We start from the raw sequence: 24,986 nt of genomic DNA on the forward strand, positions 1-24,986 counted from the left end.
CAGCACCCAGAAAATAAATTTCCCACACTTTTCTCGGTCGTCTATTTCTCTGGCTCACTCCCTCTCTGACAGTTATTCCTTCGCGGCTCCTGGCAGCATTGCTTCTTCTTGCAAGACTTGCAAGTATAGTGAAACTACCAGAAAACATTACTGCTGAAGCTGATTTTAACAGTTCTTATAAACTGTTCATGGGTATGGTGAGCCTAAAATTGAATACTTTATGATAATGTCCTCACAATAGCTGTGAGCGTGTTAGTCTGTAAGCTATATGAAAAATATTATCTGGTTGTTATCACCATAACAAGCACCTTAATTCCACCCTGTGCATTTATAATTGTATGTCTACGTGCTTTCAATCTTCACACTCAGTATGTAAAGCAGGTGTGTGAGCGGGGAGGTGACAGTGTAAACAAATACAAATAGGGAACAAGAGGAGACAGGATGTGTTGGCAACCTGCTGTGAACACTACTACCAGCAGTACAAATAAATATATAAATAAAAGGCGATGACTGGAAGAAGTACAAAGAACTGCTGAAGATCTGCAGGGAAGCTAATTAATGGCCCTGTGCTAAACAAAGAGGTTACTGAGGGTCAGCTGATAGAAACTGAGGTAATATCAACAAAGAATTTGTTTTTAATATGCACGACCAAAACACGGTGTGAGCTGCCACAGTAAGTTTTTGAGGCCTTTTTATAACGTGCTGAGAAGGGTCCCTGTGCCAAAACGATCAGTGTGTTTAATCATCGTTTCACATACCAAATCTAGTACGACGTACTCATATAAACATCTCATTGTTACACACACAGCAAAAAGAAAGACAAAAATTACAACAAACAGAAGATGATAATGTTTCGAATTTTCCCGAATACCCGAAAAACCTTTTCAGCAATCTATGAACACAATCGCGGTGGTCTGCTGTGTTGGTGTTTGTCTCCGTGTACCTTACCTGTCAGCGACGTCAGAGGCCACCTCTCCTCCTGCTTGCTCTGAGGACAGAGCTGTCACATCAGGCATCCCCACTCTTTCCAGAAAACACAAGTCTGGATCAGCACGCATTGCATTGTACCGCTCATATCCTGTCAGAGGAAAAACACTTTTACTAGTGTGAACAAGTATTTGAGGCAGCAGGACGTTTGCACATTGTGTATGCATGGAAAAACAAACACTTAATAAGTTAATAAACAATACATTATATCAGTAATGGAGCAATTATCAGCTGTTTTTTTCTTGAAGAAAGATTAAAACTCCATTATCATGTTTTGCTCTGCAGCCTTAGTAAGCTCAGCATAGCATGAGTGGTGTTGGCATCTCCGAAAACATTAGAGCACTTTTGCAAATATGTGATGTTTTGATAAATCAAACAGATATTTGAAGTTTACACAGCACCATTCTCTCATAAAAATATCTTAAAAGTTTATTTTGTGACCCAGAAAGAGCAATATTTCAAACTCCGCCACTCTGCATTCCTCCGCCACTGCCTCGTTTGAGACGAAATGGATTCTGGGATATTGCATTTCGTCATTTCGAGCTGATTGGAGACCAAAACAGCCAATCAGATTTTTTTTTTGCATCCAAGTCTGTGATTGGCTGGTTTTGTGGCACAAATATAACGGTGTACAGAAAGAGTTGAGCGCGCACGGGCAGAAATGTTGAGAGCGCAAGCAAGTGGATGCTCGACATTATTGGTAGTTGATGTGAAATCAGTTACTTAAAACCTATTCACTCAGTCCTAGAGAGCGGTCAATGTCCCCCACTGTAACCACTGGTCTCTAAGGAAAAGTGTGTTTTCCGGGACAGGTTGGCATGTGCTTACTGGAGGTTGCAGACATTTGCTAGCTAGAATTTAGTCGCAAAGAGGTGCTGCACTGAAAAACCTCCTTGCTTTTAGTTGCTAACAGGTTGTCATGGTCATCAGTAGGTTGCACAGATAGTCCCAACTTGTCTCCAAAACAGTTGCAAACTACTGTTTGGAGGTAAATGAAAAGTGCAACACAACCTTCACTTTGAATCTGAATCTTCCCCGTTTCTGGTTTGCATCACATTTTTTCCAGTTTCACTATAGCTGGAAGAGTAAATGGCAAGTGTTTGCAGAAACTTGGCTTCTTCCATGCAAACTAGAGTCAACCACAGCAATCTGCTAGTGAGCAAAGCATGCACGGTTAGGTTTTTGGTGCAGCTTTCCGACTGATTGCACCTGGCAACAGCGAGCAACCAATCACCAACCTGTTGGGGGATACACATTTACAGGGGACACAGGGGACTGCAGACCAGTCTCAAGGTCTGTATGACTGACACCTAATATAAAAACAACGGGATTGTCTACTTAATTAATTACTTCTTTCACCCAAACTAATAAATAAATCTAAAGCTATATGCACACAAGGGTTGATATGCTTAACCATCCCACCCAAGAAAAGTCAATATCTGGGAAACATATGACACATATATTCCTTTCCAATGAATGTTGGTAGGTGTCCAGTGATATTCTAAAGCAGTTTCTCATCTTCAGCAAAAAAAAAAAAAAAAGTAAATAAATAAATAAACAAATAAAAATTGTGTAAACACAGATCTGAGAGTACTACACATTGCACACACAAATAACAGATGGCATCTATGTTTGTTCCTTAAAGTCTGTTCAAATTCAAGTCAAGCTTGGTAAAAATTTGTAAACAATTAACAACTGAATATTTATTAAAGCACACAGCAAAAAAAAAAAAAAAGTAGATGCTGCATGGCAAAATATTGTGCCAAATGTGACATCTGTATTCACCATGTTTGTGAACCCCGATGAGGAGAGACTTGTCAGCTTCTGCATCCCACCATGACACTGGAATCTCTATGTAGTCGACGTCAGGTAGCGGCACCTCAAGTTTACTGTCAACACACACAAACAGTCCATCCGTCAGTGCTGTCAGCGTCAAGTCAGTGCACTAAAACACAAGCCAGTCAATCATATTTCCCTCCAACGTTAACAGTAAAAGATAAAATGTGAGCTTAAAAAAGTGGGAAGACCAAAATGCTGAACAAATCAGCTCATTTTAAGGTTTTCATTTCTTGCCAGATCTGGTCAGCAGTGCCAACTGATCTGACACTATGTGAATGATACGTTGTCTGCATCATACCTGGCAGGTACCCCCTCTAAACCTTGAGTGGCAGCTTCCCCTAGAACCTCCACCTTTAGGTAGTACAACATCCGCACCCTCAGTAGCACCCTGTGGAGTGAGAAAGGAGAAGCGGTGTCATAATCCATGTCGTAAACTCTGTATGTTGTAAATAAACACCACCAAACACACTCTAGTGTAAAATAAAGTCCTTCATGTAAGTAGTGATAAGCAAAAAGCTCTGTTAATGCACTGACTTGTTGCAGTGTTGTTTGAGGTGTTTCTTGTAGCTCTCATCCTGCAGCACCACCTCTGGGTTACAATGGACCAGCCAGTCAGCATTCTTCACCTCAGTAACATTCAGCTGATTCTTCAGCTTCTTCCCCTTCCTACCCCGAGGAACGGGAGCTGATAAACCTGCAATGCAGACAAGGAGGAAAAGAAAGATTCTCCACAGAGTTAATGCTACCAATTTAACTTTGTATTTATACCAGTAGTTAATCCTGGTCTATACATTCCAATACGTGGTGCAATCTTTAGGTCATAAGCTGACTTTATACTGTATATTGTAGCACATGTGCAGAGTAAAATGCTAACCAGAGTGATTTACGAGTGCCTGATCTTGGCCTTCCTTGGTGGGTGTGATCAGATCCCAGATGAAGCTCTTTATCTTGTCATCGCCTTTGTAGTGTCTCAGGCAGTAAACCAGAAGAGCCCTACACAACAAAAAGGAAACATGATGTGTCGGACTCTGGCTACTGCTAACAAACAGACGATAATGATGATTCCTCTTACTCTTACCTACAGATCACCTCCATGTCTCTCTCTGTGAGGTGCCATTTAAACCGACCATGGTTTAGGATATCCTTCCACCGACCCCACCTAGAAAGAACAGAGAGGGCGGACAGAAATGCACACAGGAAACAAATGAGATAGTAAAGGAAAATGCAGCAGATTTCTATCAGTGATCTGTTCTTTGAAACAAACTGTGTGTGATCACAACTTTATTGAAAATTTTCCACAACAAATCAAACTGAAAACTTTAATGTTGTATTTCGGCTCATTTACGTTCACACTTCAGCTCCCAAATTAAAAAACATATGAGATAAAGGTTAAGTCATTATTAATTATGCCACGCTGTCTAATGGCCATGAACTGCCAGCTGTTAGATGTCACCTGTTAAGCATGTATATGCATTCCTAAAACAAAAAATCATTCCACCGCTAAGGAGATATTCTGCAGCAGCTTGGAAAAAGAATGGTCTCCGTTTTGTCTTTCGAACTGAGTTTAAGAGTCTTGATGGTCTAATATGGCATATGCAGTTTTCTTTAACACACTCTCCGGTCCTACCCGAATATTAGAAGATTCTTTTCAACCCGGAAACATTCGGCACGGAGGTAGCGGCGGCTACGTTCACCCAGGCGACGAGTTCGACAAGGCCGCTCTTCTGAGTCGCTGTCCAGCTCTGAAAACTCCATCAGCTCATCATCCTCAAAGGAGTTGTAATGACGGGTCTGCTTCCTTACACGGGGTGTGTCAATTACCAGTGACTCCTGGATAGAAGACAAATGTAGACAGCCTCTGATCAAGAATTGCATGAGTCTTTCTAATAACAGGATGAAGTATTTTAAAGAAGGTTCTAACTAAGTTTTATCCTCTGGTGGTGTTCAAAAAGGAAAGAACCCTGAGGAAAAAGGGAAAGGATGAAGATCACAAACATCCTCATGTCACTGGGGGTTTCAGTTTTTAGGTGTTCGGAGCACAAAATACCATCCCCCCACACACACAGTTTAAAGACATCTCCAGTTTTAGGTGTGCATTCTACTTCAGTAAAACTGTAAAAAAGTTTTTTTTCATCCTTCTATTATTCACACTTTCAAGTCTGATGTTTTAGAGTATTCACATCCTTATTCCTTTTCTTTCATTCATCCCGTCTTGTTTTCATTTTCTGTCAGCCTCCTTACCTTCTCTGATTTGGAGTCTATCTCTACTTCAGCGATCTTGGCCCATTTCTGCCAGAAGTTGGGGTCATCCAGAGAAATGTCTGTTCTGTTACCTGATGAGATGAAACTGGCCTGAGGAACGAGAAGCAGAAGGCGGGGGGAAAAAATATTAAGACCCAAAATGATGTTTACTTGGTTTTGACACAAGCTGGCTTACGATCAAATGTTTGGTCTTAAGCTGCCAATTTCTCAGGTTTAGCACAAATATTTTGTACTAAGACATTTGATCTTCACGCCAAACTATTTAAAGTATTCCGCTTTCAGAACTTGTGAACACCACCTAGACTATGAGGCCGAATTAAAACACCATTTGAGACCCTAAAAATCCCTCCAGTGTGCAGCCTTTTTTAAGTTTTAGGCTTTAAGGAGTTTAATGTTGTTTAAGAATTTCCACCTTAGCGAACGTGGAGCCTTTCCCTTCAGACTGGATGGTGATTGTCTGAGTTCTCCTCTGAAGTATCTGATCAATGTCTTCTTCACAAAATTTGGAGCCCTCGTCTTCTTCATCCATTAAGGCTCCATATGCTCCTTTTTTCAACAAATCCTCCACTTCCATCTTTGAAAGCTGCTGCACCTGTCGCAAAACAGACACAAGCTAGGATTTGAGGGTTTCTCTCCCTCATACATACACAGCAGACCATCTCACACCAAAATGAATACAGATTAAACAATCGTATACAATATAAGAATATCTCAAAACTAATCTCTTACTCCATTGAGGCTTCCTTTACGGTTGATGTCTTGAAGGACGGCTTTGTCCAGTCCCAGCTTTAGACTGGCTTTGTCAAACATTTCCCTCTCATACGAGTTTCTGGTGATCAGCCTGTAGACTTTCACCGCTTTGCTTTGGCCAATCCGGTGGCAGCGTGCCTGGGCCTATAACAGTAGGAAGCATGGAAGTGTAAAGCATTACATTTTACAGAGACTTTCTCTCAGCTTGGTTTGAAAATACTTTATGAGGGCCTGAGACTATTTATACATCATTAAAGAAAAGGTAAAGATCAAAGTAAATTTAAATCTGTAAGATTTGCATATTGTTTGCATCAGTGCTTGTGACTAACGTTTGCCAAATTCAGCATAACTGTAACATAATTATTCTATATTTTTATACACATTAGAGGTAGTGGTTAGGAAGAAGTAGGTCTGCTGTACATCTGCCCCTGTAATGCCGACCAGGATAAGGGGTAGAAAATGGAAGGATCGATATTTAGCTTCAATTACTTTCCAGAATTAAGTGTAAAGATAAATGAGTTTATAAGTTAAGAGAAATTGTTTTTAGCATGAGGATTCAACCATGTCTATTTAGGAGTTTCTATTTTTTTGTTTGTTTTTTTTTAAACTAACTGTGCATGAGCACATTAACCTGTAGTTTAATTAGAGTGAATTTGTTCAACATTTAACAGATCAGCAAGAAAGACAAAAACAGGGACTTGACAAAATCAAAATCGACACGTTAATGAAAAATCTTCGTAACTGTAAAGATTTTAAGAAAGCTTGATACAAGATACAGAAACAGGCATTGCATCAGAGCCGGGAGAAGACTTATACCTTCCGAGTCAAGTAACACTGCATGCTCACTTCATTATTCAAGGCATCCTTTCAAGCGTGCATTTTGTCAACCACTGCAGTCCCACTATTCATCACAAATGTCACTACATATTACATGAATGAGACAAGCAGCAAGTTAGCACAGTCAAACGAGAGCATGATTAAGATAGATCTCCATCTTTTTTATGATGCTCTGACAACACAAATTCATTTGTATGTCAGTAGGCATTCTGGTCTCATCAGTTACATACAGCATGTGCAAATTTGTGACGGCTTCTTTGGATGCTTTACGCAGCTCTGTGCCCACCTGCAGGTCATTCTGGGGGTTCCAGTCTGAGTCAAAGATGATGCAGGTGTCAGCAGCTGTCAGGTTGATTCCCAGCCCTCCAGCTCTGGTGCAGAGAAGGAACACGAAGCGGTCTGAATCTGGCTTACAGAAGCGGTCGATGGCTGCCTGCCGCAGGTTCCCACGCACACGACCGTCAATGCGTTCATAGGTGTAGCTGGAGATAACACACCAACACAGATTTGAGGGTAAATCGACTTTTCCCCTTTCTCCTTTTTGAAAAATGTTGCATTTTTTTTTCCTTTTCAAATTTTCTTCTCTCTTTCCCAAATTACCTGACTAACATTTCCTTTACTCTGAATATTACCTCGCTCTTTTCTAGCCTGCTGTACTTTCCCCTTACCGCCTCTGTATGAGGTAGTCCTCAAGGATATCCAGACAGCGGACCATCTGGGAGAAGACTAGGACTTTATGTCCTCCGGCTAGCAGTTTTGGCAGCAGCTTATCGATCAGCACCAGTTTACCGGCTGCCTGGATCATGGCCTGCAGCTGGAAGTCTGGTGCTTCTGGACTGTGGCTCTTCTTGAAACTTTCCAGAATCTTCTCTTCAGCTCCTAGAAAAACAAAAGAAGGCAAAGGTAAAGCAAGTCAAGGCAAACCAAGGTACATTTATTTTATTTAAGCATTCTATGCTTGAAAGGAAAAACACCCAGAATCTGGGTGCATGGCACTAAGCTTCAACACAGCTACCTCTCGCACTCATGGTTTCTTTCTAAACTGTTTTGACTCGCTGTTAGCTGACAACATGGTATTGTAAATATATTGTGCTAATACATTAATAAGTAATAAATTCAATAAATAATTCTGTTATCAAAGATGTGTACATAAAACAAAGGAGGCAGATTCATGCACACAAGGTCAATGAGTGTGGGAGTGGAGAGTGAGGGAGTGGGTGAACAACTGCTTGACTATGAATAATGAATAACAATCTGTGAGTGCTTGCATGTTTGCTCTCACCTGTGATAAGGTAAGGGTGGTTGCAGCACTTGCGAAGCTCCATCATGGTGTTAATGAGGTTGGGCATGTTGTGCTGGTTTGCTCCTTTGGACAGGAAAGAGAAGTTCTTCTCCAAGATGGCTCGGTAGTATTTCTTTTGAATGTTGGTCAGCTCAACCTGAAAAGAAGACGGGAAAGAAAAAAAGCATCCATTTAAAATTGTGTTTCTTTTTTTTAAGCAGCTGTTAAGTAATGACACAAGCCGATATAGCGTGCTGTGTGTCAGTGTTATGGAGAAGAAATCTTCAAGGGGACCTATTGATGCTTTCTCTTATTTTCCTCTTTGTCATACATCCTGTTGTAACAGTAGAGACAATAGAGACATGCGCTCAGTTACCCCAAGATAAAAAAAAATTCTGATGTCGTTGTTTTCACAAACGCGGACTTGCACTGAAAACTGTTTTCTCTGTGCGGACCTCAACGAATTTAAACAAGCATGTTCTGACTTGACAGATCATCCTATAAAGTAGAAATTACTTACATTTTTAAATTACACTTAATAATTTAACATGATGTCACAAGGTTTGCAGATGTATCAACAGCAGTTTTAATATGGCTACTGTGGAAAACAGATTTTAACAGTAATCTAAAAAAATTTGACAAATCTTTTGTGATTAACTTTATAAAAGGACAAAACACATCAATGGCATTCACTAAGAAGGTTTTACAGACAGGCAGAGCTGGGGGTGGGGGGGCTCTTATTTCTCATCATTAAGAGGTGGCAATATGCAAATGAATCTCAGCAGCTGAACAACAAGCACTAAAATGAGGAGAGCAAAAATCCCTCATTTTAACTTTGTCATAAAGTTCAGAAAAAAAATAAAATAAAATTACAAATTATTTGTAATTATACAAAATATATAAAATGTGTATCAGCTGCTAATAATCTAAATTGCATATTTAAAAAAAAAAAAAAAAAATCTGTTGGGGCTGAGAGCGCCGTTTGTATAGTCGCACATCAGGTTGAACGTTAATGACTGTAAATTCTCGCCTATCTATCAGCACATAGAGTTTTTGCACTTATAACTAACTAAATAAAGACTGCGGGTTGAACGCTTTTTTGCGGGACTCATACCTGTTGTTGAAGTTGGACTTTCTCTTTCACAGCGCAAAATGTTTGAAAACGTGTGTAGCGGCTCTGTAAATGAATGCGCCTCCACGCTGCTCCCCCTGGTGGATACTTAAGAAATTACCACTGGTTTTCCTAAATACTGCTTATGGGAGTTACAATCGTGTTTGCATCGTCTGTACCTGTGCATGTGCAATGACAATAAAGTTGAATTCTATTCTATTCTGTTACAGGCAGGGTATATCATTACGGTTATCTATCAGTCGACAATCGGTCAAGAATTCCAACAGACATCCATCATGGTCCTGTCAGCGATGCGGTGGCCATTTTAAGTGGCTGTATCTGTATGTGTTTGGAATATGAAAGGAAACTGGAGCACCCAGAGGAAACAAGACCAGACACTCATCACAGATGAACACTCATTTTAATTAACTGACAACTTCATTTTAATTTCATTTTTATTTAGTTGTGTTTTAAGAGACTAATAAAGACTAATAATACTGATAAAAAAATAAGTGTAATTGCTGGATTCAGTATTGTTGCCAAGTGAATGAAGCTTTCATCAGTAATGTTTGATGAATCATTCAGCCATAACAGAATGCAGCAAGATAAAAATATTTCCCAGCAAAGAGCTCAGAGAACTGTAAAAATAGGAGCATTACTCCCATCTTACATTTCTATATCAAGCACACACGAAAACACAGCCGTACCTCTATAATCGTCTCTTCTTTAGGTGCGAGATTTTTCTCCACGTCATCTTTCAGTCTTCTTAGCATCATGGGTTTCAGAATGGCCTGAAGCTTCTTCACCTTTTGGAGAAATTAGACAAAGTGTGAATGCGATGCTCAGTAAGAGGAAAAAATAAACAGAGCGAAAGGCAAGATGGGCCGGAGAGAACAGCAATGTTAGCACACGACGTCAAAATTTTCATTTTTCTTGGTTAAAATCTAGAATGGAGGAAAACTGTAAACTGTGCATACCTGTTCGTCAGTCTTGAGGTCTCCAAATTCTTCGAGAAATGTGCTTTCTGAAGGGAACTGTAGTGGCTCCAGGAAGTTCAGCAGACTAAACAACTCCTCCACTGAGTTTTGCAGAGGGGTTCCTGTCAGCAGGACCTTGTGTTCCTGTTGGAATATGTACAATATACTGAAGAAATAAAATAACAACAACAAAATACACACATAATCTGCTGAGTTCATCTAAAAAAAAAACCAAAAAAAAAAAAAACCAATGGGATAAATAAGACTACATTTCAGCACTAAAACAACAGCCTTTTTTATTTTATTTTATATAGCACACACAGACTGACCAGGTTCATGAGTTTGAGACCCTCAAGCAGTTTGCAGTTCCTGTTTTTTAGCCGGTGGGCTTCATCGATCACCACACAGCGCCAGTGCAGCTTTCTCAGCTCTGGACAATCAGCCATGATCATCTCGAAAGTGGTGATCAGCCCATGAAACTTAAGCACACCTGGGATAGTGTTACCCTGTGAGAGAGGGAAGGGTGAGAATATAAACTTCATATTTCAGGGTCAAGATAATCAAAAGGTTCATGTCAATATCACATCTGTGGTTCAGTTTTGATCCCAGTTTTCTTTGCTGCCTCTGATACACTTGTCTCTCTGCCCTTGTTATAAAAAAAGAAAAGGAAAACGCATATTTGGTATTTCAGGGGTGGACATTATAGAACTTTTGCTGACTAAGAAATAGAATAAAGAATGCCTCAAACAACAGAAACTGCTACACAGCTGCATTAGGCTCACATGACTAAACTTAGTATTCAAGCCCCTCGGATATCTGCGGAGATAAAAATTAAAGCTTGCATAATAAACGCATACACTATAGTAATGATAATTCTCTGTTATACATAAATAAGAAGCAATAAGAACCCTGATGCAACACTGTTATGTGTACAAGCCGAGTGAAAGCGAACGGGTGTTTAGCAACTGAATGGTATAATTTTTCCAATTTTTATTGATTTAAACACAAGCTGAAAATCATAAACAAAAACATCTGCTGTTTAACAGAGTCAGATAAATAAATACTGAGGTAGATGTTTAACAACATTGCAGTTATTTATGAGCAATAAAAATTTACTCTACAACTGCGATAACTCATTTGACCGACCACGAAAAATCATCAATCCAAAGACTCTGCGCCGTCTCCCAACTTTAACATTGGCTTCATCTGTATTTTTACTTCAGTTGGTCTATTTATTATGTAGGTGTTTATGCCTTTAGGTGTTTTGTCAAATAAAATACTGAAAAATGACATAATCTCGGTTTCTTACAGACTAAGCTTCAAGCGCAAGTACAGAACAAAGTTGAACTGATTACATTTTTTTTCCCAAAGGAGAAGCTGGACCCTGTAGCATTTCAATTTTTCCTATTAATTTAGTGATTGCAGAGCAAATAAAGACATTTTATATCACTGTAGAAGGCCCCAAAACCCCAACCTCTCTGGAATTTCAACAGGAATCAAACACCAAATATTTGAACACACCTTACATTTCAAAGCTAGTAGAGAAACATAACACAGCTGATTCAGTTCCTGGCTGATCAATGAGAGGAGATGACTGCAGTCAAACATTACCTGTGGGTCTCTGTGAAACATCTCATACTGCAGGATCATCTGCCGGCTGATCTGCGAGCCGTGGTACACAATAACGTTCATGTGCGTCCATGTGCGAAACTCCCTCTCCCAGTTGGTGATGGTGGACAGAGGTGCGATGATGAGGAAGGGCCCGCGAATCCCCATGCTGAAGATCTCGTAGAGAAAGGTGATGGACTGAATTGTCTTTCCCAAACCCATCTCATCTGCTAGTATACAGTTTTTTCTAGGATGAAAACCAGAGGCATCCATTTGTGCAAATTATACAATAACTTCTTCATGTAATAGATTACAGTTTGTGTACACATAATTGTCTGAACACATTTGTGATAATAACGTGAACTCTGCATCTCGTAACACGAATCAGTCAAACATACAAATGCTCCTCATCTAAATGATGACTTCTAATCTCATAAGTTAAAAACTAATTTAAAAAGTTTGAGGTTTTAAAAATTAAAGCAAGGTTTGTTAAATTTTGCTTCTGTAATGACAGTAGAGCCAGACTTGTTTTACATCCCAACATGCATTTGCAGGAATTTTCTTTGACTTTTACGGTACACAGATTGGAAGACTGTTTCTCATGTGAAAGTGCTTTTGTGTTTTTGAAGTGAAAGGAAGTCTCACTGGTTTTCTGCACCACATTTGTACACGGGTCACATTTCGTGGAACTAATTTGTTTCAGGCCAGCAGTGGGGCTGACTTTAGTTTGAAATGCATTTAGAATGAAGCCATAAAATATGACAAGATTAGATACAGTACATCTATTGTCTCGTTTAGGTTAGGAGTTGCACTCATGTTTTATTTTGGGCCTCTGCTTCTTGCAATCAGGAAGTGCTCACCATGATTTTTAGTGTGTTTGCGTGATGTTTTAGTTTATGTATGCAGGTAATGTCCCCCAAAAAGGACTAGGGGATTAAGACTAATAATAAAATAACTGGGTTTAAAAAAATAATAATTAAATTGCCTGTTTTTCTTTTGTTGTCTATCAAAGAAAAAGAAGAAAACAAACAAACAAAACATCAGCAGACCATAAATGCTGCTTTAAATAAAGGGAAAAAATTAATGAATCATTCAAAGGAAGAAACCCACTTCTCTGCTAGCAGGAGGTGACAACTACTCACTAGTAGCTCAACACATAATTGAAGTACAACATGCCAGTGAAGCTGGCACACTGCGACACACTCCACCACGAGGACACATTTCCAACCCTGCCAGAGCTTGCCCACTGAGAGACTGGGCAGCGCTTCTCCGCAGCTTTTATAGTGCAGTGTTGATTGATTGCTGAGTGGAGTCAGCTGCGCACTGGCTCCACAGGAGAAAGAGGTGGCACCTGAGTCAGGGAGAGAGCGGCAGGACACACCCACACACAGAGCACGCCTGCTAGAGAAGTAACAATGTATACAACCAGTGTGTATATATGTATGTATGCATGTATGACCTATAGGAGCCATCCAGGTGAGTCGTAGTCCTCAGTGCATAATTGGAGCTTAACTGACTGTAAAACTGTCATTGTTTATGACTTATTTTAATTAATCAACTAACTGATCATGAGAGTTTGCTTTATTTCTTTTATTTAGCCCTAAATTTACCCTGGATTGTTTGAACCTCAGTGAGTGAATGTGACTAGAATGGTTCCAGTGTGTATATTCACCTGTTGTACCAGTTGAACAGTAGCCAGTTCATTCCCTCTAACTGGTATTCTCTGAGCTGGTTTCCATTTCGGTAATCTCTAGAGCGCTCCAGCTTCTGCCACTTTTCTGGAGAAGGACGCTCCTTTGATGCAAACACACATACAAATATAAATTGCCCTTTCAGTACCTTTTCAGTAATTACTAAACAAAATGCAACAACAAAAATACAGTTATTACATGTTATGTGCTGTATTTTTTGATTGGAATCATTACAAAACTCTATCCAAGAAAACTGGGATATAATCAGATGATGAAATTATTTGGTTCCTCTCATCAGTCAGAAATAAGATAAGTGAGTTGTGCCAGTTTATAAGTGTAAAATGAAGCTATTATAGAGGTTGAATGGGTAAATAAGGTGATTATACTAGATTTTAAATTAATAATAGCAAAGGAGCTACAATAACTTGCTCAGTTTTTGCTCCCGAATGTCCAAAAATTGAAAGAACCTCAAAAAAATTGCTGCTATTGAAGTAACAATTATGTATTCAACCTTGGAAAGTAAATATGCTGTTGGGATAATGACAACCTATCATGTCACACCGCTGCCATCTCTTGCTTCTGCTTACAAAGCAGTTATACTAACACTAAACAGCTAAGAACAGATCTATAGTTAAAGAGCAGAACATATCTGAGGCGAATCAGACTGTGAGGGATTAAAAGAATTTAAAGAAAAAAGAAAAATCACACAAAGCCGATCATGTTTGCACTCGTTAGCATTGGGAAAAAAGAAGCAACACCAAAAAGGCAAAATTGAGGATCAGTGGTTGTAGAGATGTGGGCAGACAAGGTTGTCTGTTCTGCAGAAATGGCTAGAGATAAAACATAAAGTCATAATGGTGTACACTAGCGCAGTTTCCCTTTTTCTATTATCCTCCCACCAGCCTAACTTTAATGTAAATGTTTTCTCTCACTATGTATCTAAGATGGCTCAAAACGTCTGAATTGCCGCCCACATCTCCATATCTATTCAGAAATTCAAATGAGTCTCAGCTGTGAAAATAATAAATAAATAAATAAATAAGCCTATCGGAGCATTGTGGACTGTACTGAGAGAAAAGGGACATTATCTTCCTGAACCAGAGCAGGAAAAATAGTCTGAAAAATGGCAACCACTGTAGCAAATACACAGTTACACAAATTCAATATTATTCACAGAAATGAGTCCTAAATGGAGCACATTTGTTTAATCTACATATTATTACTTGAACTAATCCAAGCACACTACCACAGCTTATGTTGCGACTGAAAAGGAACTAATGATCATCTTAGTGCAAAGGGATTAAAAGGATTAAACTGCTTCCCAATGAACAGTGACCAGAACATGACAGTATAAAACAACATAGTAAATCATGACCATTATCAGGCAGCATCTGCTACATAGTGGTATAATATAGCATTTTTTCAAAAACAGCAGTTCTGAAGTGCAACAGTGTGTTGCGCTTTTTCCTCAACTGAACTCAACCTTGCCCATCTGTTCTTGAACTGAGGTTTGTTACAATGAGGAAAAAATTTCTCCTTAATTTTAAAGCGCTGCATCAAGTTTTCTTATGGTACTCATCTTCGATTACGTGTCTACTCACAATGTGTCTGAGGTCTGCAGGCAGTTTCTGGATCTCCTCAAACTCTTTGATCTTCTCTGGGTCCAAGTCCTCTTGCAGCTCCCACGTTGCCTCCTCATATGAGAGACTGCACCACTTAACGAGGTAATGGGTCACCTCCTACAACCACATACAAGAAAGAAAAAAAAACATGTTGTATTTGTACCACAGGATTCTGAGAGCACCATCACACTGAGGATCTTCGGTAATAGCTACTTTCAAACCAGAAAAACACCTCTGTGGGAGGGTGTCTGTGTTTATGTGTTACCTACCTCTCCGGTCTCTGTATCTGTGGTAACAGCTACCTCCAGCACTCTGTCCACTTCTACATAGTCTGGGTTAAATAGGTCCTCATCGGGCTACAAAAAAAAAAAAAAAAAAAAAAAACAGAGACAAAGAGGGATGAAGGGAAAAAAACAAACAAGAAAAAAAAACAGTTTGATTCTAAAAAATAGTCTCACATGAGAACACCTGAAATGTAATTTGACTTTAATCATTAGCATTGTGTCACAAACCGGGCCGCATGGCCATGACAAAAACCCAGAGGTGCATAGTGCCATTTCTCATTTTTGTAACTCGTCCACTGATAATTCTTCTTCTCTTCTTGTACGGTGCCTATACATAGTTCTCCCCATCCATAACAACATGATACCCTCTGTTGCAGTACTTAAAAAGCTCCCAGGGAACAACAGTGACTTAAAAAAAATGCACAAAAATGACTTGCCTTGACACGTTGCAATACAGGGAGTGCAGAATTATTAGGCAAATGAGTATTTTGTCCACATCATCCTCTTCATGCATGTTGTCTTACTCCAAGCTGTATAGGCTCGAAAGCCTACTACCAATTAAGCATATTAGGTGATGTGCATCTCTGTAATGAGAAGGGGTGTGGTCTAATGACATCAACACCCTATATCAGGTGTGCATAATTATTAGGCAACGCCCTTTCCTTTGGCAAAATGGGTCAAAAGAAGGACTTGACAGGCTCAGAAAAGTCAAAAATAGTGAGATATCTTGCAATACTCAGAGACATGGCCAAGGTAAGAAAGGCTGAAAGACGACCACCACTGAACAAGACACACAAGCTGAAACGTCAAGACTGGGCCAAGAAATATCTCAAGACTGGTTTTTCTAAGGTTTTATGGACTGATGAAATGAGAGTGAGTCTTGATGGGCCAGATGGATGGGCCCGTGGCTGGATTGGTAAAGGGCAGAGAGCTCCAGTCCGACCCAGACGCCAGCAAGGTGGAGGTGGAGTACTGGTTTGGGCTGGTATCATCAAAGATGAGCTTGTGGGGCCTTTTCGGGTTGAGGATGGAGTCAAGCTCAACTCCCAGTCCTACTGCCAGTTTCTGGAAGACACCTTCTTCAAGCAGTGGTACAGGAAGAAGTCTGCATCCTTCAAGAAAAACATGATTTTCATGCAGGACAATGCTCCATCACACGCGTCCAAGTACTCCACAGCATGGCTGGCAAGAAAGGGTATAAAAGAAGAAAAACTAATGACATGGCCTCCTTGTTCACCTGATCTGAACCCCATTGAGAACCTGTGGTCCATCATCAAATGTGAGATTTACAAGGAGGGAAAACAGTACACCTCTCTGAACAGTGTCTGGGAGGCTGTGGTTGCTGCTGCACGCAATGTTGATGGTGAACAGATCAAAACACTGACAGAATCCATGGATGGCAGGCTTTTGAGTGTCCTTGCAAAGAAAGGTGGCTATATTGGTCGCTGATTTGTTTTTGTTTTGTTTTTGAATGTCAGAAATGTATATTTGTGAATGTGGAGATGTTATATTGGTTTCACTGGTAAAAATAAATAATTGAAATGGGTATATATTTGTTTTTTGTTAAGTTGCCTAATAATTATGCACAGTAATAGTCACCTGCACGCACAGATATCCCCCTAAAATAGCTAAAACTAAAAACAAACTAAAAACTACTTCCAAAAACATTCAGCTTTGATATTAATGAGTTTTTTGGGTTCATTGAGAACATGGTTGTTGTTCAATAATAACATTATTCCTCAAAAATACAACTTGCCTAATAATTCTGCACTCCCTGTATTTGAACCCATTTGTCAAACAAGTCTACTAACAGTTTTGCAACAACAACGATTTCTCTCCCATGAAGTGTGACAAGGTCGACTCCCATGAAGATGAAATTGTGCACTTAAGAACAAATGATGCTTCTGTGTCAGGGTGTTACCCCATCACATCCTGATGGAGTTAGCCTGTTAACCTCTGAAGCACCCTGAACACTTTGCAGTAACACAGGATGGATGTGCTGTGAACTATCAGGCAGCGTGGCCCATTCATTACATACACAAACTAATCATATTTATATGTTCATAATTATTTTGTTATGGGCAACACAGCTTTGGAAATGGTTAGCTGGATAATAGCACATGAACTTGTCTTGTCATTTAAAAGGAGAATATTAACCCTTTATCCAGTCCTGAACAGCATATGAGGGTATGATGGTTAACCTTACCTCGGCAAACAGGTGTTTCATCTGGGCTTGTTTGGTCCTGAAGCGCTTGATTTTCTGGTGGATTCTGGGATCTTTCTCTAGTTCTTCCAGAGTGGCCCATTTGCAGTGTAGGTAGGAACTGAAATGACATGACAAAAAACATAGCCAGCTACTTAGCCTTTCAGCTCGTGTGAGAACAGCTCAGAACAGGATGTCAAAAGGATGATCTAAAACCTGAACACTGAAAGTGGTTCAGAGGCACATGAGAAGATGATTTAAATACTCGTACAGTTTTCTATTTTTATGGGTGGATTCCCAAAACAATCGGGCGTTTGCCTGTTTGAACTGTGTGAACAGTTGAAAATCAATCCATAAAGAGAACAGCCTTCACCTCACTCAACATAACCAGTGTTTTCTGCACTGCAAGTGATTAAAATATGCATTTTCAGCTAGAAGTAGTTACCTTAATTGGAATTAATCAGCAATACTGAGAAAGTGTTCCCTAATTAAAGGGAAAGGAAAGACGGCAAAACAAATTCTACTACTGCTCCTGTGGCTGCAGTTTAACATACGTGATTTAATCTATAAACCTCAACCCATAAATGGACAAATACTAGAAATGTATCTGACGTGTTTAAGGGATACCATGTAGTTACTATGCAAATGCTTATATATTTGCAATTGCATTATGCATAATGGTGATTTTTTTAATACTACAAATATTACACTATTACTACATATTTCTAATTTCTGAATACATTATTCTACTGAGTAACATTCATACTGACTCAGTTTTACTGCTCAAGCGATCTGATCATGTTTTATTCATCACCTCAGAGAGTAAATTACAATCTTAATTACTAATGTATATTTCTCTAGGTCTTTTCTTTATAATAAAAGGTCCCAGAGAGAGAAAAAAGTCTCAAGAGATCCCTAGACTGGCTGGAGAACCTGAGCCTCGGGGATAAAATTAACTGAGTGCTTGTGAGACTACGGATGCAAAGCTACAAGCAACTGTTAGAGAACCACATGTGTATAAACTTCGAATTACTTCAAATAAATGTCATAAAAACTATTAACAACTTCAACAAAGGCACGACATTCCTTTCATGTAATGAATGCGAGGTTGTAAGACGAAAGATGACGAGTAACTGACATCCCTCCAACCAGTAATTAACTTGTCAAAAGACCTAATTATTGGCATTGCTGACCTTTTTGTCAATGCTAGCAGCTGTCGTGCAGTCAAAGTTATCATTTTATCAACGATGGTGACGACTGCCTAAATGTACAAGAGCCATGCCCAGTTTACACAGTCATGTACACACTTTCATGCTCTGAAGTATGGAAGAAAATTAAGTGATGGTTTATTATGAAAGCAGTGCAGATCTAAGAATGTTTGACCACATAAGCAATTATAATCTGCCGGCTGGCTCACAGGTGCGAGTGCTACTGGAAGTGCAGTTTTAGACTGTATTAGACAGAGTGGCGGTTCTAACTGTGAATACCACTATTTGTTCTCTAATGTGTGTCTTTCTGTTATTTTTGTATACAGCCCTCTTGATTGTATATATTTCTCCTGTTTGCTATTTATTCCTGTCTGTTTATTATTTAAATCCGCACAGTCGCTGCAGAGCAGCCACAATTTTGTTGTACATGTACAATAAAGGGCTACTCTAATCTAGTCTATAACACACGATTTTGCCAACAGTTGATCTAACCTGACATCAAACCTGCAATGCAGCACAACATCTCTAACCTGTGCCTCCTCCAACAATGATCACACAAGAGGCAAAGGAATGTTTTCACTGTTGTGCAGGAAAACATACAACAGTGAAAGTGGCCTCATCCGTGACAGCTAAAAATATCAATTTCCAGTATATGTAACTGCATGAATAACCAATGTCAAAGAGGTACTCACAAATTTCTATATTTGACATAAAATTCCTCAATCTCCTCCGTTTGGTCCTCTGATGATGACGTCTATGGAGATACAGAAAGAGACAAAACTAATAAACGAGAAATAAGCGAGCAGCGATAAAGAAAAAAAAAAAACTATATAAGCCGAGTGTGTGTGTTCATTCTCTGTCCTTCACCTCTTTCTTCACTGTTCTTACAGCCAGAATTTTCTCAATGATGTTGGCCTCATCCTCAGGTGGTTCCTGAGAGACAGAATCAGAAGATTAACTACTGAAGCTTAAGGCTGCAATGCAATGCAAAGGTTTTATTAAAACAGGCCTAACACTAAGACTCCAAAGCAACAAACCTTTGCAATCAGATAAACACCAAAAATGTATTTAAAAGCTATAATTATTAAGATATTAAATATTATAAAACCTTAATGATAACATAGATATAACAAAACTGAGAGGAAAAAGTAAGAAAGAACCAGATGACCATCTATGTGCTTACCTCAGCCTGCCATGCCAGAGCAGTGGCATTGAGCGCCGCGATGCGACCGGCTCCAAGAACTGCAATGGTCTCTCCGTCATCATCTACCACCTTAAAGTCCAAATCTTCGTTGTACTTCCTCCTTTTGACTTGTCGTCCCGAACGTCGCTTCTGCAGAAGGAGGGGCAAAAAAAAAAAAAGAGAGAGAATACGAGGAGAAAAAAGGACAGAAGAATTAAAAAGAAGGCATGAGGAAGTATATCTACATGTAAACTAAAGAAAAGAGAAATGATTAAATGTTTATGCTCAGCGACTGTGTATCAGTGTTACTCTTACACAATGCAGATACTGCAGTGAATGTAAGAAAGAATGCTAAACTAATTAAGTCAGGTTGACACTCCGATGTGGAAATCTTGTCCATTTTATTTTGTGCCTTCAAAAATGTCTTTCCAGTCAAAAAGAGAAGCAATCTGTAAAACTCCACCTGCCTCCTGAAGCCCATCCGATTTCTCAGTGACACGACGACTTTTATCAACACATTGCTCTCCTGGATATTTGAAACACACTGGTGTATTGGCTAGCTCAGACTCTCTCCAGCTGCTACAGAGTGCTGCTGGAAGACTCCAAATTAGCACCAGCAAAATAGAGAAGCATTACAGCAGCACTAGCATTGATATTCTGTATGCCTGTCAAATACTGAATTGACTTAAGCGCTCATCTGCCTCCACCCTACCTCTAAGCCTTGTAGATCCTAGAAGAACTGCTTCTAATTGCGGACTGCATCGCACAGTCAAATGTTCCTACCTTAATGACGCAAATCTCAACACATTCTTTCAACTTGTGGTGGCTCTTGTTTATTTAATGGCCTTAGACATTTAATCCTGTTTTCCATTTTGGTGGTCTGTGCACCTATTTTTGACATTCCCTGTTTTTTTAATGTGCACTCTGTTCAGCTCTGGTTGTTTTAAAAGTGGTATATAACTAAAGACGAAAAAAACTGCTAAGATTCCTGCCATTAAGAATGCTACTGATGTTCAGAATATCATCAAATTGACCCTTTATCCTTTGTGTAGGTTTTTCTTTGTAAATACTGTGATGACAGCCTTTTGTGTTCAGCCTCTATCCAGTTTTGCTGTGCACTCACTGCATTATCCAGGGGGTCTTGGCTGTCCTCTCCACCCATGTTAATGGCTGACATTGAGGTAGTGTCATCACTCTCCACCCCCTCCTGGACAGCCAGCTCCTGGTTTCTCCTCTTCCCCTTCTTCTTCTTCTCCACCGGCGCTGCGCCAGGATCTCTGTGAGGGCAGGAATTCTGATGAGTAATTCGCCACTCTAGTAGCCTGCAGCAGCATTTTCTCACTCAGCGGCTGGAAACTCTGCTGCTCCCTGAGGATTTGTGGCAGACTGGTTGAGGAAGTTCTTTCAGCTCTTACTCTTTATGCTAATATGCAGAAGTACTGTCATTTCCTAATCACAAAAGACAACCACTGATTGATCACAGATTACAACGAGACTGCCCAACTGCTACCTGACAGCAAAATCAGAGCCTGAGAAATGACAGTAAATGCATTGTTTGCAACATTTTAATAAAGGAGTTAACGCAAAAGAGCAAAGTGTAATGTTCAATTACTTGAAATGATAGGTCCCCAGCTTCAAGCACTTACTAAAACTACAACGAACAAATCATTTCTTTTTGTTTTCACTTTGTCAAATCAAATTGTGGTATGATGGAAATCCGTTGTTCCCCTTTTTAAAAAATGTTATCCATCAGAAATGTCATTTTGTCTCATTTCTACTTCTGTAGATTTCTCAACATTTTTTCACAACAACTGCAATAAAACAATTTCCCTTTGGGGAACCCTGATTTTTTTCTGACTCCTTTTATTAATGTATAGAATACTGCCATAAAGCTATTCATTTTAAACTAAGAAGGGAAGCAACATAAAAATTTTGACATTCTCGAGCAGATATTTATTGCCTGTCGAATGAGCAATCAAGCATCGTTGACACAAATAAAAAAAAAAATACAAAATAAAACTTTAAACAAAATGTTGACATGCAGTATAAGTCACCTTTTGGAAAAAATTACTCAATATTCCACACTTTCTTCTGCCGCTGACTTTACAGTATAACAATTAAATGCTATTAAGTCAAAAATGCAGCTGACACATGAACTGCTTATGGTGACTAATGATTTAGGATAATACTGGCAGGCAGAGTCTAAGGCGCAAAACAGATTCATCTCCTGCACCGGTTAAAGACATTTTCTCTCTTTTGCACAAAAACTGTCTCTTATCTCCACTCTTCCTTTACATCATTATCCCTGTAGCTTCTCATCCTTACTACCCCACTCCCCCACCCCCGCCCCTTTCATGGCACTGATCATCATCTCTTTCCTACATTCTCTTCATAACTTTCATTGGCAGCTTCTTCTCTTCTCACACTCACTGGTGTTTTTTTCCCTTCTTTGTCTTTCATAACTCGGCTGCTTCCTTTCTTAACTTCACATCTGTTGCCATTTCTGTCCTCCCTCATTCATTCACAATCCATTTCTTCCAAACTATTTTCATCATAAATTTCTGCTTGCACATGTACTGCTTTTGTCTGAGAAACCTGCTCTTTCTCTGACACCATCTCCTTTCTCTCATTCACATTACAGCATCATAACCTTAACTCAACTTGTCACAAATATGCATTCCAGTCTACACCAATCTCTTGAGCTCCAATCTTTCTCTTTATCCACAACCCAATAGTTACTGCATGCTGCTGTGACACATCTAAGATCATCCTAGCACAAATGTAATTCACAAAGAAATCCTGTCTAAAGTCTGCCATTCTTTCTTAAAATAACCAACAGTAGCCACCTGAAAGCTAGGTCTGAAAATGGCAAAGTGCATAGATGACAAGAACAAATAAAAGCCTGGCCGCAGACACAAGCTGAGGAAATACAATCTGGTACAGCTGCTGTTGGGTATCGTACGCATGCTAATGCTTTACAATAAAAGTTCCACTAAGAGATTAAATGGTTCCATCCACTTAAACAGTAAGGCTGTTAATATACGAAAGGGTTACAGGAAGGTCTGGTTAAGTTCAGAGTGCAGTTATTAATGTTATTTAAAATGTACGCGTGCATCTTGTGATCACACTTCAGTTACTCATCAAAATGAGTTTCTGTATTAAGACATGAGAAATTAAGCTGATCAAACTTTAATACAGGTGTGTTCTGCAGGTGAGCTAAATAAAAAAAAAAAGCCTGATTACTATTTGAGGATATAAAATATGACAGTAGCAGCATTTGTGGCAGATGTGTCAGTGCTCCCTCCATCTACCCTCCAATTGCTCAGCTTTTAAAAAGTGAGCTGATTAATAGAAGGGGGAATAGCAATGACAGTAAAGGAAGAACAGCTAAGGTTGTCAACTGCAATTAAACAGTCTGTTATTAAGGTATATGCATCTGTATCATATTTATACATCCTCATGTGCTTATAAGAGGTTTGTGAGATAAGACGTGAATAGCATCTCTGAAGTGATGGCGTGGCTGATAAAGAGAAACATTTTATCAGCTTGCATGGACGTGTTTGTTTATCTTCACATTAAAATTAAGATTCAAACACATTTCCAAAGTTAATTAGCTTTCAAAAATTCACAAATTCCAGAAATCACCAGCTTGACTTTAGTGGTTTATTTTGCAAAGGTCAAAACCTTACTATGCATTCATGATGTCCTGGGTCTCTCTTTAGTATTTCTCCTTAATGTAGCTTCAAAGTGAAATATTTGTAACCAAGGAACTGCATTATTTGTTGCACACGACAGGTTTACTGCCGACTTCCTCGCTTTACCCCATTATTGTGCACTTCAAGGGGTTTTCTAGTGTGGCCTCTTTTCTCTACCTTTTTTCCCTATAGCAATATTCTCCTTGTAAATTCTTCTCTCCACCCATGAATTGTTAGCCCGTCCGAAAGTCTTACCTGGGTTTTCGACCCCTCTGTTTTGGCGCTGACGGGACTGGCGTCTTGCTGTTCGCCTGACCGTGGTTCTTACCATGGCTGTGGGCGGCCTGGGTGCCGTGTGCCCCCCCTGGGACTTTTGTGTGGACTCCTTGGGTAGGACGAGCTGAAGAGGATTTGGAAATTTGTGAGTTAATGCAAGCTCTTGTACAGGACAAGCGGCGGTGGTCACACTTCCATGATAACTTTAGTCATTCTTAAACTGAAGCTGATTTTTCTTTTTCTTTTTTCCCCACAGCTCTTTTGATGCACATGTATTAATATTAGTTTGCTAGGGCCGTTGTATGGCAACGCCCTGCATTCTTGAACACTGTACTTGGCTGGCAAGCAGGCTTACATTTACTAAATACCACTAAACAAAAGTACCGTAATTGTCGGGCTATAAGCCGCTACTTTTTGCACAAGCTTTGAACCCTGCGGCTTTTAGTCAGGTGCGGCTTTTCTATGGATTGTCCATGATTTTTGTCATATCGTAAGACGATTTGTTTTGTGTGTTCCGCTGTTGTACGGCACTACGTTGCCTGGCGGAAGGATCGGGGTTCAAGAGTGGTATGTTAGTCACATGTCCGTCCGCCAGGCAACGTAGTGCCGTACGAAGTAGCGCGAAAAACAAACTTCAAAGTAGCGGTACGCGTTCAGCGGGAGGCGTGGATGATGAGCGGCGATAAACTTGCGAAAAGCAAGTTATGCCCAACTCCACCGGTGGAATCTGACAGCGTGGAAAAGTGTGCAAACATCCACGATCACCAACGGATTTCGAAGGGCTGGACTGCTGCATGATGGAGAGGAGGACACCGCCACGGCCCTTCAGAGGGTGTTCGACTCCGACACTGACAACGAGGATTTCTTTGGTTTTGAAAGTGACAACGAAGGAGAGAAGCGGAGAGTGGATGACGAAGCCATCCTGAGCCTGTTTGTATCCGACACTGGAGGAGAGGACTTTGGTGGTTTTAGTGCGCAGGAAGAAGAGAAAGATGGTGGTGAATGACTGACTTTTCTTCTTGTTAAAGCTGTGTCACTGCACCTGAGCCTAAAAGGTAGTCCGAATCTATTTTTCTGGTGTGCTGTAGGCTACTGTTATGTACTACATGTGCAAATATGTACCCATAACTTGTTTTTCAAAATATTAATAAAAGTGATGTCTCCAAACAGC

General features: G+C 39.8%; 1 protein-coding gene across 6 annotated transcripts in view; it reads right to left on the bottom strand.

The window, feature by feature from the left end:
* Positions 1-24,986, bottom strand: part of chd6 (chromodomain helicase DNA binding protein 6) — a 98,185-nt gene that overhangs the window by 22,638 nt on the left and 50,561 nt on the right. For all 6 annotated transcript variants that reach the window (XM_085274703.1, XM_085274704.1, XM_085274708.1 and 3 more), the window contains exons 4-29: positions 23,795-23,939; positions 20,968-21,121; positions 19,845-19,994; positions 19,529-19,594; positions 19,354-19,415; positions 17,457-17,574; positions 15,236-15,322; positions 14,946-15,083; positions 13,326-13,447; positions 11,657-11,900; positions 10,375-10,551; positions 10,046-10,189; positions 9,776-9,874; positions 7,958-8,114; positions 7,344-7,554; positions 6,962-7,157; positions 5,818-5,982; positions 5,501-5,680; positions 5,068-5,178; positions 4,454-4,656; positions 3,905-3,985; positions 3,701-3,819; positions 3,361-3,520; positions 3,125-3,214; positions 2,773-2,876; positions 949-1,078 (exon numbers count right to left, since the gene is read on the bottom strand). In XM_085274703.1, coding sequence (XP_085130829.1) covers positions 949-1,078; positions 2,773-2,876; positions 3,125-3,214; positions 3,361-3,520; positions 3,701-3,819; positions 3,905-3,985; positions 4,454-4,656; positions 5,068-5,178; positions 5,501-5,680; positions 5,818-5,982; positions 6,962-7,157; positions 7,344-7,554; positions 7,958-8,114; positions 9,776-9,874; positions 10,046-10,189; positions 10,375-10,551; positions 11,657-11,900; positions 13,326-13,447; positions 14,946-15,083; positions 15,236-15,322; positions 17,457-17,574; positions 19,354-19,415; positions 19,529-19,594; positions 19,845-19,994; positions 20,968-21,121; positions 23,795-23,939 — 3,613 coding nt within the window. The remainder of the gene's footprint in view (positions 1-948; positions 1,079-2,772; positions 2,877-3,124; positions 3,215-3,360; positions 3,521-3,700; positions 3,820-3,904; positions 3,986-4,453; positions 4,657-5,067; positions 5,179-5,500; positions 5,681-5,817; positions 5,983-6,961; positions 7,158-7,343; positions 7,555-7,957; positions 8,115-9,775; positions 9,875-10,045; positions 10,190-10,374; positions 10,552-11,656; positions 11,901-13,325; positions 13,448-14,945; positions 15,084-15,235; positions 15,323-17,456; positions 17,575-19,353; positions 19,416-19,528; positions 19,595-19,844; positions 19,995-20,967; positions 21,122-23,794; positions 23,940-24,986) is intronic.

Source organism: Mchenga conophoros, linkage group LG5 (genome assembly GCF_057382185.1).
Source record: "Mchenga conophoros isolate Kocher_MC1m ecotype Shallow Benthic linkage group LG5, M_conophoros_male_GT1.1, whole genome shotgun sequence".
In the NCBI taxonomy this organism is placed as follows: domain Eukaryota; kingdom Metazoa; phylum Chordata; class Actinopteri; order Cichliformes; family Cichlidae; genus Mchenga; species Mchenga conophoros.